The following is a 15118-nucleotide window of genomic DNA, read 5'->3' as shown; positions in this document are numbered from 1 at the left end:
CGACTACAAGCAATTTACCATACAATTTATATACGCATGTTTAAATACCATTCTCAATTGTAATTAATATTGATCATCGCACTTCACGTATGCATCCTAACTATACAACGTTCAAAACAAAGGCAGAACAAAAGACAAACCAGTAGATCGCGAGACAATATCCAGAATATTAATCAAGTGTCAAAAACCATTTCCCAAGGTCGAAAAAAATCCAAGCGCAAATTGAAATCTTGTATAAGAGAAGAAAGAAATAAAAAAAAATGCAGAATTATACAGGTTAAAGATATCCAAACTTATAAGAATATTACAAAATGCACAGAAAAAAAGAAAACTAAGCGGCAGCCTTCGTCGAACCTCGGCGACGGAAAAACTCCATTACTCTCCGGGCAGGTCCTGTGCCCGCTGTTTTACGCGACGAACTTCCAATGGCAGGAGTCACATTACCCGAAGACGAAGGAGATGATGCATTCAACTTTCGGGCGTTCGTGTCACGCATTACTTGAGTAGATGGTCTGGCACGCTGTTGCTTAGGTTGAGAAGATCGTGCCTTCTGGGTCCGCGTAGTAGGGATCCCAGAGGAACTGGCTGCCGCCACGCTAGTATTCGCAGTGACAGCTGGAACAACAGTAGAGTGTTCAGCAGAGGCTGAAGAGAAAGATTTACTCGCAGCTGAATCAACGGTATTTGAAGAACGCATTCGACCAAACAACTTTTCAGCTCCATAGCTGATGCTCGATTGACCACGGCGATGAGTCTTTCCAGTTGTAGGACGATTGGTCCGCTTGGATGCGCTTGTCACCGCAGAAGATGTGCTGGTCTCACGCTCCATTTTAGGTGCCAGGGTCGGCTGAACAAACATACTCTGTGGACGATCTCTCCTACTCCCATCCGGTCGCAGAGAAGCGTTGGTCGAAGTTTCCACATTGGCAGACGTAGAATCTAGAGCTGCACCCACAGGCTGTTGATCTACGCCATGCTCTCGAGGCAGAACAACAGCCATGGTCGAAGGTCTAGCACGATGAACCGGGACCGGCAATCTGGACTCACGCACAGCAGACCTAGGGGTGCTGATAACTGGAATCACAGCTGCAGATGGCGAGCGAGCAGTAGCAGTAGGCGTTGACGCCGTAGCAAAGAAAGTGTCCTTCATTGGGGTAACAGGGGGAACGTCATCAAACTGCTCAATCGGAAGTGGTGGAAGTGGAGAATTCGATGTGGTAGCCTCCCGTGGGGGCTTGGAAACTGTTGATATATCAGAATGCACAACAGGAGGTTCAACATCAGTAGGATCCTCGCAGACTTCCTTTGAAAAGGTGGGAGCATCATCATCAACAAAATCAGCCGCTTCACCAGCTTCTTCTGCAATCACTGCTGCTTGTAAGACACTACGCGTTTGCGCTTCATCAGTCTTGCTGTCTACAGTGCGAGGAGTAAAAGACGAAGGCTTCGTATATTCCAACTGCACGGTATGTCGCTTGTCCTGTCGAGGAGGTTGCTGTTGAACAGGAGAAGCAGGCTGAGTGCCAATTTGTGACTGATGGAGTCTTTGCTGCATGTTTTCTATATCATCGACATTACTGAGATCTGTGAATCCCGCATAGCCATTAGCAGCCATAGACTGCTGGCGATGGGTACGTCGCTGCTTCCCGTCATTTACCGGCTGCTGATATGAGGAACGAGAAGTATACGAAGCTGTTTCGGGGCCAGCATAAGACTTGTGACCACGTCTGGAGGAGCTTGTTCTCGACGTAGGAGTCGCAATTGATCTGCGCTCGCGGTGATTTGCCTTCACAGATCGGTCTACAACATTGTGAGGTACCACAACCGTTTCCCATTGTTCCGGGGTCACGGCAAGAAAATCTGTGAAAGGTAATAGCCAGGAGTGAGCTCGAACTTCGAGTAAATCTGCACGCTGAGTTGGATCTGGCACAAGAATGCGACGGAGAAGATCACGAGGCATTGGCTTGACTTGCTCAGGGAAAGTTAATGGAGTTGAGGTAATGTAGTGATATAGCTGAGTGATGTTGTTTCCGTAAGGATTTTTAGGGTCATCATCAAAAGGCAGATACCCCGCAAGCATAGCGTAGAGAATCACACCACAACTCCAAACATCTACTTTCCGTCCTGAGTACTTTCCGTCGCTAATGACCACCTCCGGAGCGGCATAACAAGGTGAACCACATGAAGAGCTCATCAAGTCTGCCTTTGGACGGCCAGCAATGAGATCCTCAGGATCGAAGACATTTGCGAAACCAAAATCCGTGATGATAATGTTTTTATGCTTGTCGAGAAGTAGATTCTCCAGTTTTAAGTCGCGATGGACGATTCCCTTGGAATGCAAATAGTTGACTCCTGATACCAACTGAGCAAATAAGCGGCAGGCTGTGGAATCTTTGAGATACTTGTTCTGAACAATGTATTCAAACAGTTCACCGCCAGACGCATATTCGAGCACGATTCCAATATATCTGTCATTCTGGATGATCTCTTGCAGCCGAACGATATTTGGATGACGAAGATGTCGCAAAACGACGATTTCTCGCTGGAATCGAGCTTCCCGATCGGACCCCGGAGGTACGTTTTCTTTTTTGATCAATTTAACAGCAACCTTGAAAAACATGAATTTTCGATCTATATCAAGATATTTTGAGAGAGCAACTTACCTCGGATGGAGATTTGCCATCGCGTCGCCAGCCGAGTTTGACTTTGCCAAATTCTCCTTCCCCAAGAGTGCTGCCGAGAAAGTAATTTCCAAATTTCACTGTTTCCTTTCCGGTGGGGAGCATGTCCACGACAGCGACATCGGGATACATTACACTCGAGGATGGAGGGATAGAAGACGGGTCCGTGGAGATGATAGTTGACGAAGTCGGAGGAAGATCAATAGACTGGGGTTGCTGATGAGGCGGAACTGCAGACACGGGGTCGGCAGTCGCCATGATGTTTTATGTTAAATCTATAGGAAGGAAGAGACGTAAGTAGACAGTTGAGCAAGAAAAAAAGAAATCCGAGGGACTCGACGGTTAAGAGCCGAAATTCAACCCAGGAATCAACACAACAAATCGAACAGAAGAATGAACATACCAAGAATAACAAGCCGGAGCAAGCAGAGCCAGTAGCAAACAATACGCGCAATGAAGCAATGGCAGAGCGGCTTTCAGTCTGAATGAGCAACGTGTGTTTGAGATCTGCGGACGCTGCAGAGTCAGAGACGCGTCTGAAAAGTGAAGAAACAGATGATTAGTGTTTCTGCAGGAAAAAATGGAAGACAAGTAAGATTGTGATCAGCGCAGAGGAAGTACACAAACACGGTCAACAGATCTGGTGGAAATAGGGAGCAAAACAAACAAAGGGGTGTCGGAGAGTCGGGAGACAGGGGTTGTAAGCCGTATAGCGCTGTGGTAGTTTAATATAGCTGGCAATAACAAGAGCAAGAGCTAGGAGGACAGGCAGCGAGGAGACATGCAGAATTTTGGGCTCAAGACTATTGTAAAGCAACGCAGTCTGCTAAAACAACGGGAGGTTTAGACGCGGAGCCAACAGGACTCGGACGACGCGTGTGTGCTTTCCAGCGGTGTCTGCCAAACAAGACGCGGATGGACACGGTCGAACGCACGAGTATGTAGCAGTAGACGAAGGAGAATCGCGACAAGTTCAAAGGAGCGGGAACTGGAGTATTTACAGCAAAAATGGACAGTACGCAACGCAAATACTGCTTACGGCCTCGCAATTTGATGGCCCTGAGAACAGAAAAAAAAGAGCTCGCTCACCGCGATATCGTTGTCATGGAGAACGATAGCCTGGCCGGTTCGCGGGCCTCAACCTGGATGAGGCTATTTCCGGGGACGAACACGCCCGTGCGGGCGAGGGCAGGAGACGGGGGTCAAGGAACCACAACAAGGGTTCCGGATCCGGAAGTGGAGCAACGACCGGACGCAGAATTAGCGAGAACAAGCGGACAATATAAGGGGAGCAAAGGAGCGCTTGAAGAAGACGGTTAGAGACTAGTCAAGGAATATATATATATATAGTAGTGTAAGTACGAGAGCAGTGGAGTGGAGGAGCTAAGGCTGAAGAAGAGCCAATGGAGCCAAAGGAGCCAGAGGGGTGGAAAAAATTGATCAGAGTTGAGACCAATATTCAGATATATAAGGATGGCTGAAGAGATCTGTATTGATTGGAAGATAATGATGAGGTAGGCGTAAAGAACAAGGGGATTCCTGGAAATACATATGAGAAAAAAGTAATGCCGGCTAGCAAGCGAATATTATGTAAATATTGACTAGCCGGTCAGTCAGATGAACCAATTCTCGCTTGTCTTAAACCAGACTTAAAAACGCCAGCAAGGTCTACACTACGGCCCTATAGCCCGCTAAGATCACTTAACGTATGGATTCTTCAACACTTTCAATATAACTGCGTCCGACAGATCAACTCTGCTCATTTCTTCCAGCAGATCGCTTTCAAGATCACGTTTGTTATTTCTTGTTGACTGCTTTCCTCTTTTGAGCGTTCGACATGTTATTCTATCGCGTTTGCTGGTCCATCGTAGCTTGCATTGTTTACAACTCTCCAGATGCGAACAGTTATCACACCGATTGCAGCAAGATATAAAACTGACTCGCTCAACTCGGCCTAGTTTGACGGTTCTTCTCGCTGCTCGTGGTCCTGGCCCTGGCCAGTCCAATCCAGTCAAAGGCTGCTTACGAGCTCGCCTGGAATTGTGGGGAGCCGAGACTCGATCAGACGAGCACGTGGGTGGCATATATCTCATACATTTCACAGAGTTACTCCACTAATGTCCCAGCCGCGTGGCGATATTGAAGGCATCTAGATCTCCCTGACCGTAAGCAGCATGTGTCGATCAGATTAGATCATCCATGTTATAATCGCCTCGATTCCCCATCTTGGCTTTCTGATTTCTTCGCTGATGGTAATCATGTTTTTCATCGGACAGTTCTACAGCTACGATTTGTCTCTTTCCAGTAGACCTCTACTCCGGTTCGCTTGGTAATAGTCTTTGGAGCTTCCATTGTCCGCGATTGCTATTGTCACCGAGAGCTCACGTGAACTTTCGGCTATGATTAAGAGATGACGTAAGATTATATTTTGTTTGCAGAGATGACTGCGAACGAGCTTGTATGTGGTTACGTGAAAGCCAGTATTGCTGAGGTTTGCGTTGGGATTCTTGTGGTGCTGAGGCATTTTGCCTTTCATACTGGACTGTGCCATAGAGCTGAGTTTGGTTGTGAGTTGGCTGGCTGCTCTGGGCTGTTCTGGTGAGCGGGTGTGTACTACTCTCTGCCTGCTGGACAGTTTCTCTGCGGATTTCTTGCGCTGCCGAATCACAATATCACAACCAGCAAAGCACACAGTTCAGTGTGCAATTGGCAGACACCGTTATCGCATGCTGGCTTTCGGAGTCATTTCGCCCGCGGAGAGGTTTGCTTGTTATGGTTTTTGTTCGGCTCTGGTTTGTTTTGTTTTGCTGTACATGGGAAGGCGTGGACTGTGTGTTTACCGTCTTCCTGGGCGCCGCTGTGTGTGCTGTTAATTAGTCGTCCGGGACTAGGCCCCCGCCGGCACAGGAACAGAGAGTTTTGCCGACGACCTGCAAAGCGACTTTGCGGACGAGCAGATCGAATGAACAAAAACAAATGGTATCTACGGATATCGGTGGAATTCACTGTTTAGGTGCGAGATAGTGCAGGTAGATACCTGACTATTGGACAAGGAAGCTCATTTCGGATCATTACATAATAATATCAGATCAGATAACGCAGACAGCAGGTCCCAGCTACTCGATTAGGACACGGAACCCCCCATAACATCGACCTCATCGTTCGACCAATCGTCCGCTGCACAGGTATCGAACCTTGGTGGTTGTGCGTGCCCCTTAGATGCTCTTCCGAAACCAGAGCTTATCTGATCGGCTGGGTGGGCACCAGCCACAGCAGCTTGTGTCTGAAGTCCAGCCACAGAAACGGCGTTACCCGATCGTGGAAGGAGGTCGCGTGTAGTTTGTTCGAATTGTTACCCGACGATCTGGATTGTTTATGCAAGATCTTTTCGCGAGGATTAATACGGAAAGAGTTGCTGATTTCGAATATTTGAGATATGCAAATTATTGTGTGCGAATTACAGTTATTTTTCGGCCTTTTCTTCGATTTTTGAGCAAGACGTACTCGATCTGATCCTCAGGAGATCTGATTTGTCGTGATGATATGATGTGATTGCGGGTCTTTTTTGTCTCTGACCTGGGTTTTACACGTCCGTGATTCATTTGTTCTGCGTTCCTGTTGTTTGTATACCAATTCTTATTGATACCCAAGATCTTCGATCATCTGTGTTGCGATTATCTGTTTCTATGGTAATGTTGAGAAAAATAATTTTAGACCATTTCGGCTCGTTTCTGCTAGACTAGAAATAAATTGGCGATTTTCATTAATTAGAATACATTAGTTTTAGATTATTGCAAGTTTGTGTTCGGATTAATCTCATTACTGCAAACTGCCCATAGTGGACCGCCGCTCCCAAGTAGGCATGAAAACAACAAACATGGTGAAGCGCCGCCGCCAGCCATACAAGCCAGCAAGCCAGAATACCAGCCAGCCCTGTACGCCATCAGACGGACGGGCTTGACCCAATGTTTAGTTCACCGAAAAAGGAATTGTTGTTGTTGTTTTCGCAATTGATGATTATCTCGCATGAGAACTCGGGCGGATTTCGTCAAGGCTCGGCAAAGGTAGCATCTTTTACAGATCCAGGCCGTAGGCTCCTTCCTACCCCGGACAGCTGGAAAGGCGGGCGTAGAGAATTGTAAATGAAATATCTCCGGTAACTACTGGACAGGTCGAGGCTGCAGTAAGATGGTTTGCAGAGTTGGCCCTTGCCGGCATTGGTGGAGCATCCATCAGACAGTGACGACGATTGAAATACCCGAATTTAACCGATCATAGCTCGCGATCGACGGCCATTGTCCACTTGGTCTAGGTTGGACTAGTTACGCGTTTGAAAAGATGAAATTTCAGTACACCGCATCTTATTCTAAAAGCATCGCGACTACAGCTACAAATATGACACCCTCGCAATTACAATAATATCTGTAATTACAATAATATCTGTAGCAAGAATCTTGATACATCTACTAATGTATATATATCTATGCACATATGCACAACTAGCTGTTGAAAAATCCGACAACTTTATAAAATAGCAGTCTCGAAAATTTGATCTGATAGCTTGGCTGACGTTGCTTTTTTCCTCGACCTGGTGCGCTGCCGCACGTTCCGCCAAAATTGTGCTAAATTTCGGATAGAATGACCTGTGCTGGACGGAGATAAAGCAAACTAATTATTTATGTATTCATTTTATTCTATTCTATTCTATTTTATTTTATTTTATTTTCTTTACTTTACAGTAATACTGTATTCTTGAGGATGCATCTTTTGCCGGTTTGCATTGATCTAGCGAATTTAATTTAGTAGAGGCAGTAGAGGAATGGTAATGAGCACTACAGGGAGATTCTGAAATCTAGGGTTGTCAAGCCGGATCTGCTGTTAGGGCTGCAGCACTGAGCAATTTTAGATCAATCTGATAACATGGCCCGAAGCTAGTCAATCAGTTGCATCATATTCATGGCAGCGCTGAAACCCTACTTCTCGCCATATGTCTTCTACGCACAAACAGGTCTTACACATAAGCGCTCTACTCTAGCCGTAGCCGGCTCATTCCGGATATACCAATCACCAATCTTTGCGGCAAGCGCGACCTGACGCGGGAATGTACGTGGCAGAACTGTCTTACTTGCACTTAATTCAGGGCCGGCGACATCGGGAAGAACCACGCGCGGTCCGCGGAGGTACAGAATTGTAGTCCACAAGAACGAACAGACTAGAGCTTGCGGTGGTGAAATTGAAACGGAATGCGATAGCTCACGAGTAGTTCTGTGCAAAATAGTCGAGTTCGCTGGATCCACCAACCCCCAGAGCGAGAAGTAGCCGGTAACGGAGCAGCCTTTGAGGAGCTCTCTGCAACGTCTTTTGCTTTTTGTGTTTGATTTTTTTTATATTCAACTTTAGACGCGTAGTTGTGCTAAGAGCACACACTGACCAAAATATCTCTGCACCGGCCCTGCCAGCGCGCAAGGGATAGCGAGTGGTTGGTTGCCTGAAAATTCAGACGCGCTTATCAGATGAAGATGCGGCGCCGGGCAGATTGAGTAACAGTTGCACACGGTATGATCAGCAGATAGTAAAATCACAGATAGCACAATTGGCAGATATATTTGCTATAATATAGTAATGAGATGATGATACACTTATGTTATCGTCATAACAAACTCACGGCAACTCAGCGCAATCTGAAGCCCAATTACTATTCTCATCCGGGCAAGGTGCTGGAGTTGACCCTTTAATCAACAAACCAAACAACCCCGTTTGAGCGATTAATTAATCTAATCAGCAGCATCATCAAACACAAACACAAACACAAACACAAACACTGCAAGATCGTCAAGTAACAGCAGCGAACCTTTCTTCCGGTTCTCTATGTGAAGCACTATCCACAGTGCCGTAGATCGAACGGGCAGATTATCAGATTACTCTGCTTGTTTATTGTTTTGTATCCAACTATCGACCTGGTTATCCAGTTCGACCGCAGACAGAGACTTCACAGACTGGCGAGGATTGCATTGCTAGGATTCCCACCCCTCCACTGCCTATCCACAGTCTCTCCAGACAACTTCTGTGCAGTCTATAGCTATGCTGTGGATACAATCCCTCGAAACATGCGTACTGACCTGCTTACATAGCTTTCCTCACAAATCTCCATTCAGTACGTCCGTCCAGTTCTTTCATGCTCCAGTAATCCACCAAATTGTCCGACCAGACAATTCACAGCCTTAAACCAGCTTACAGAACCTGTGTCACCCGGCTACGTCGTCCGTCCCGGTCTAGACCATGTCCGACCCGGTGTCCACCCGTGACCGAGGCAGTGCAGTGGCTGGACGTGGCGGTGTGCGCCCGGCGGGCAAAACAAGCCGGACTAGGCCTGATCAGGCAACGCGCTCGCTCAGTCCAGAGCCAGCTTCCGCAACTCCTCTTAAAGACACTCTCGCCCTCAGGATCCTACCTGGAAAAACAAAATATCGTGTTGTTTAACAGACTCATTCCTTCGTCGCCATCGCCCTTTACCGACTACAGCTGCTGGTACGCGGCCTTGCACTCCTGCACATCGTCCTAGTCGGCTCAGAATTTATATATACCCGCGCTTCACTCCCTTCCGGACGCTTCCAAACCCACTTATCTGGATCCGGCTTTACCACGTACTCCACGAGCTTGCCTGGCGACCGCGCAACACACATTCACGCATAATGGCTCCTTCACATAGAGAAGTCCGTCTGTCGTCGGACGAAAAGCGCTCACTCGTCATTAACGAGAAGACCCCGCTCTCCGTGTCCGACCGCTCCTCTGCATATGGTTCTTCTAGTATGTTTTCCTATCTCGCAAGGCCACTCTTTACCTCGCACTTCAGCTTCATGTTTTCTTTCCCTTCTAACTCTGCTTCAGGCGATGACGATGTTACTGTAGATATTGGAACTCCGCATTATCACATTTCCGATTCCGCTTCAATACGTTCGCGTTCTTCTGCCATGAAGGAACCTTCTATGATGGACGACCTTAAACAATGGGCAAACAATGTTTTGTTCGGAAAGTCTGCAAACCTTTCCAAGTCCTCGGAAGAGGAGCACCGCATTGCCACCAGCCTTCGAGAAGTTGCTGCTTTGGATCGTGATGAGCTATTCAAGCGCTTTGACACTGGCTATAACGGAATCTCCCCTTCGGATGCCTCCAAGCGTCTTTCTAAATACGGTCGAAATGAGTTGGAGTCTGGTGCCCTCAAGCCCTGGTACGTTATCATCTTTCAGGGCATGATTCATCCTTTCAATGTTCTACTTATGATTCTGGGTATCCTCGCTATCTCCGTTGCAGAGGATCCTACTACTTTTTACTTTGTTCTTGTCATGGTTGTCGTCTCCGTTGGTCTCCGCTCTTACGAAGGTATGTGCTATAAATCTCCTGTGCCGACTTAATCATATTAATTTATTTAGAAATGAAATCTCAAAAGTCGTTCAAGTCAATGCGAGATCTTGTTACGCCCATGACTAAGGTTCTCCGTCCTGATGCTTCGGGTTCTTTCATTGAGTCTGAAATTCCTCTCGCTGAAACTGTTCCAGGTGATATCGTTTTACTTCGTCCTGGCGATATATTCCCTGGCGACGTCGTTCTAATTGAGTCTAAGGATCTTTTCATTTCTCAGTCGTCTTTGACTGGTGAGTTCCTTCCCGTCGAAAAGTCGACAAACTGTAATGAGCCCGAATCTATTTTCGATTTGGCAAACATTTGTTTCATGTCCACTTCAGTTGTTTCAGGTCGTGGCAGAGGTATTGTGATTTCTACAGCTACAAACACATACATTTCCACTATCAACTCGACTTTGAACTCAGAAGCTATGGAGACTCGCAATTCCTTTGATGTCGGTGTGCGCAAGGTTGCTTATCTCTTACTCGGATTTGGTATTGTTATGGTTCCCATCGTCATTGTTATCAATGGACTTACTACTCATGATTGGTATGAGGCTGTTCTTTTTGGCATGTCAGTTCTGATCGGTCTTACTCCTGAGATGCTTCCCATGATTTTGAACGCAAATCTTGCTTATGGAGCGGCAGAGATGGCTAAACATAAGACCATTGTTCGAAAACTTGATGCCATTCAAACTATGGGCTCTGTTGATGTCATTTGCTCGGATAAGACTGGTACACTTACTAAAGATGATGTTGTTCTCACTGAGCATCTTGATTCTTCGAACGTTAACAATGTGAGCGTACTCCGCTATGCTTATCTTAACTCCAACTACACTACTGGTTTGAGAAACGTTTTGGACGAAGCTGTTCTTAAGGCTGCAGAAGAATGCGAGGAAATACAGTCTGCGATGTCTGGTAGCGAGAAACTTCACTTCACTCTTGTTGAAGAATTTCCTTTTGACTTTGTTCGCCGTCGTATGAGTGTTGTTTTGAAGACACCTGGTGGAGAAACTGAAATCATTTGCAAGGGTGCGGTTGAAGAATTGCTTGATATCTGTGCTTTTGTTCGAGAATACAAGGACAACTCTATTACTGATGTTGATCTTAATGCGGAATATAAGTCTAGCCTTTTGGCAACTGTTTCTGAGCTGAACTCGCAGGGTCTTCGTGTTCTTGCCGTTACTAGCAAGGTCATTCCCGAGAAGGAATTTGAAGGTGGTGATCGTGATTTTATTGCGGAGAAGGACGAAATGGACATGACTTTCATTGGTTTCCTCACCTTCCTTGATCCTCCCAAGGATGATTGTGCTGCTGCTATTGAAGATTTCGGAAAGTACAATGTTGGCATTAAGGTTCTCACAGGAGACAATCTTGCCGTCGCTTGTAAGATTTGCAAGGATGTTGGTATTGATACTGAATACACTATCACTGGTGCTGAACTTGAGGAGATTGAAGATGACGAGGAAGAGTTCAATGCTATTGTAGAGCGTTGTACCGTTTTCGCTAAGCTGACTCCTTTCCAGAAGTTCAACATCGTCAATGCCCTGAAGAAGAATGGTCACACTGTTGGATTCCTTGGTGACGGTATCAATGACGCACTTGCTCTACGTGGTGCAGATGTTGGTATTTCTGTTGATACTGCTACTGCTCTTGCTAAGGATGCTGCTGATTTTATTTTGCTCGAGAAGTCTCTTCACGTTATTACACAGGCTATTATTCGTGGCCGCAAGACGCATGCTAATACTATCAAGTACATCAAGATGGCGGCATCAGGTAACTTTGGCAATGTTTTCTCTGTTATTATTGCATCTGCATGGCTTCCTTTCCAGCCCATGACCGGTAACCAGATTTTGACTCAAAACTTGTTATATGATCTTTCTCAGATTGCTATTCCATGGGATCACGTTGACGCTGAGTTTTTGCTTATTCCACATCAGTGGGCAGCAGATTCCATTTTCAAGTTTATGGTCATTTTCGGGCCATTGTCTTCTATCTTCGATGTCTATACGTTTGCTGTGTTGTGGTGGCACTTCGACTACCGGATGCCGTTCACAGATGATGTTGCCGAGTTTCAGACTTGCTGGTTCTATGTGGGATTGATCACGCAAACGCTGATTGTTCACATGATCCGTACTGAAAAGATTCCGTTCATTCAGCGAAGCCCTTCATGGCAGCTACTTGCGGCGACGTTGATTGTTATTGCAGTTGGAATTATCATTCCATATACGCCTCTTGGAACCAAGGTGTTGCTTATGTTGCCTGTTCCGGGTATGTTCTATCCATTTTTGATAGTGGCAATTGTCGGTTACTTCATCGCGACACAGGTTGTTAAGAAGCTGTACATCATGAGATACAAGGAGTGGTTGTAAGCTAGCTACGATACTTATATCGATACATAATTTGTTTTGCTGTTATTTAATCATTATGCATGTGCATTTTTCTATATCATATTGTTTTTGGGACTTGGCATTGAAATTCTCAGATTTTGTCTAAAATTCTCCATCACACAGTATTCACGAGATGGGCAAGAGAAATTGATTTGCAGGCAAGGGAAAGCGGAACGATAACCTATTTTTATCGCGGTCGGAATATATATAATTATTAAGAAGTGGGTCGGCAGCGTGTGGCGAGACAGATATATACAGATATGTAATGGGGAAAATTATCATGCGGTGGTTGTTTTGATTACGATTGTGCTTTTTTCTTGTTAAGGTGGGGTCGAACATGTTTTTGTTTTGAATCATATTCATAATATAATTTATGAAGGGGGAAGAAGTAGGTACATAATAGCGGAGGAGAAATAAATTTGTTTATAGTTCAAATGATAATGTAGAGGGAATGTTGAGTTGAAGAGTGGGAAAAGGGGGATTCGACTGAAAGAACATTTATTCATTATAGTGGTAGACGAGGTAGTTTGGTAATCCATATGCTTGATGGCCTAATCTACTGGCCATTTTCGCAAAGCCTTCGGATTCGAGTAGGTGGAAGAATGGGAACGTAGGAAACATGGCGCCGTCTCTGTGGACGTCAGCTTTGACTAACAGCGCAGTGCTAGAAGAGGTTAGTAAAGACACTTGTGAAGGTGTGTGACATAAGATCAGCGAATGAAATATGATAAACATAAATGCTTTACAAATAAGAGCAAAAATAGAAATTACATACGCTCCGACACCATCAAGAGGGACCTCTTCGTGGATATCATTTCCTGGGACGTATAAATAAGCCATAAGCGTGCGATAAGTTGCCATTTCCGAGTAACCTTCAAAGATGACATCGTCTTCAGCCATTTGAGAGGCGAGTTCGCGGGCGGTTTCGGAGTCTTGCCAACTGTTGAAGTCGTAAGCTCTAATCTTTGAGTCGCCATGGTCCACATATCTCTGATAACAATTTGCGACGATGATAGGTTTGTTATGTGCCGCGAGATCTTGAATGAGGGTCTGTGGGGTCTCAACGACATCGGCATCTAGCCACAATACCCAGCTAATCTCTGCAGAAATTATGGTCGTGAACAGTGAGTTACGCGCTCTTGCCATGGCGATGCGTCGTTCTTTCTGACCGCTCAACGCGTGGCGGTCCTTTTCGGACTGCGAAAATGGGCTGTCGAAATCCTGGCGTAAAATGCTCACTTTACCAAACCGGTTCTTCTTCGGTCCTGTCTGCAGCTTCTTGACTGCCTCTTCGAGACGGATAGCTGCTGTATTTGCCTCTCGCCCGCGCGGAAGAATGAACCCGACCTCGATGAGATCATGAGGATAATTGAGACTGACAAGATTGTTCCAGTACTCTTCGTAGAACCGCGCTATCGGCGTCAGAATCAACACTTTTTCGCGGTTCTCGAGGGATTTCCATGTTGCATGTAAACTGTTCATCTGATGTCTTTTGATTGAGCTCGCGCCTCCTAGCGCTGGCGGCGGTCGTTTCACGGATTTTGAAGACCCATCCGTCGACTTAAAAAGATAGATTATCAGCACGACTGCAACCGTAAATATGCCGAGCAGCGACGCCGGACGTTGCCGTAACGTCTTGTTCCGATATTTCATCATCGCTGATAGATGTTCCGCCCGTCGTTTACTATATTAAATTTGGTTTGTTGACATCTGTGGAAAGCAGAAACTAGCTACTACATTTAGAAACGCGTGAATAGTCACAAGGCATAACCGGGGAAGGGCGTGTCACATATGCTCTCATGTTGCAAATCATGATTAACGTACAGATATTATTATTACACATATATTAATTTTATTTTTGTTCCAAATATAATGACTTAAGGGCAAACGTCTTGGTTATATTTGTGCTTTTGTAGATCCGGCTGTATATGTAAGCTGAGCACATCGTGACAGCTCGGCTAGTGGTGTGTTTATATATTTGCCGGCTACTTACTTTTAATATTTATATACACATACATAATAACCCAAAGCCACCTTATTTTCGCAAGAATAATCGACTCACCTCAAGACATGACTGAACACCATGCTGATGTGACGACATTCAGCTCGAAATCTCGGGCAGAGGTATACGAGAGCGCCCTGGAGTCCGGTAAAGCTCTGTTTGCTGAGGAATCGTTTTGGCCGGCCAACCTTGCCAATGCAGCATCACTGATGTGGTATGCATTTGACGCAATCGGGAAACAGGTCAACTGGGCTGGGTTTTACGTAACCATGGCTTCACAAGGCTCTGATCTGCTCCTGGGCCCATTTATGGGCCGTGTAGCTTGTCAGAGAATCATGTTCGGTAAAGGTGTCTGTGGCACGGCAGCTTCGACGCAGGAAGTCCAGTTGGTTCCAAATGTGGACCAGTTTCCGGGTCATATTGCCTGTGACGGCGAGACGAAAAGTGAGATCGTTGTTCCGATGGTCGACCAAACAGGTGTTCTACGCGGAGTCTTGGATGTAGACTGTCTGGTTTTGAGTGGACTTGACGAGATCGACGCAACCTTTCTCAAGCAGTTGGCAGATTTGTTAGTATCTAGTTGTAAATGGTAATATTATTATCTATTCTAGAATTATTTTCTATCTCTACCGACGTCCAAATCTA

The 15118-nt window shown here is 45.8% G+C and overlaps 4 protein-coding genes across 4 annotated transcripts; 2 read left to right on the top strand and 2 right to left on the bottom strand.

The window, feature by feature from the left end:
* Positions 1-331: 331 nt before the first annotated feature.
* On the bottom strand, positions 332-2939 carry V1516DRAFT_686646 (kinase-like domain-containing protein; the record flags this gene model as incomplete). Its single annotated transcript, XM_066923674.1, has 2 exons — positions 332-2608; positions 2664-2939. 2 exons carry the CDS (start codon positions 2937-2939, stop codon positions 332-334), a joined length of 2553 nt encoding a protein of 850 aa, XP_066776133.1.
* A 6179-nt stretch (positions 2940-9118) lies between these two features.
* Positions 9119-12906, top strand: V1516DRAFT_678319 (uncharacterized protein). The gene is made up of 3 exons (XM_066922738.1): positions 9119-9488; positions 9570-10061; positions 10112-12906. The coding sequence occupies exons 1-3, from the start codon at positions 9374-9376 to the stop codon at positions 12451-12453; spliced, it is 2949 nt and encodes a 982-aa protein (XP_066776132.1). The 5' UTR covers positions 9119-9373; the 3' UTR covers positions 12454-12906.
* Positions 12802-14332, bottom strand: V1516DRAFT_708134 (Anp1-domain-containing protein). The gene is made up of 2 exons (XM_066924190.1): positions 13247-14332; positions 12802-13135 (listed from the first exon to the last, which is right to left on the bottom strand). The coding sequence occupies exons 1-2, from the start codon at positions 14125-14127 to the stop codon at positions 12970-12972; spliced, it is 1047 nt and encodes a 348-aa protein (XP_066776131.1). The 5' UTR covers positions 14128-14332; the 3' UTR covers positions 12802-12969.
* Positions 14321-15109, top strand: V1516DRAFT_678315 (GAF domain-like protein). Its single transcript, XM_066922737.1, has one exon. It carries the CDS (start codon positions 14542-14544, stop codon positions 15064-15066), a length of 525 nt encoding a protein of 174 aa, XP_066776130.1. The 5' UTR covers positions 14321-14541; the 3' UTR covers positions 15067-15109.
* Positions 15110-15118: the final 9 nt, after the last annotated feature.

This window comes from Lipomyces oligophaga, assembly GCF_038497815.1.
Source record: "Lipomyces oligophaga strain CBS 7107 unplaced genomic scaffold V1516scaffold_6, whole genome shotgun sequence".
NCBI lineage: Eukaryota > Fungi > Ascomycota > Lipomycetes > Lipomycetales > Lipomycetaceae > Lipomyces > [Lipomyces] oligophaga.
This window is presented reverse-complemented; position numbering and strand designations above follow the sequence as displayed.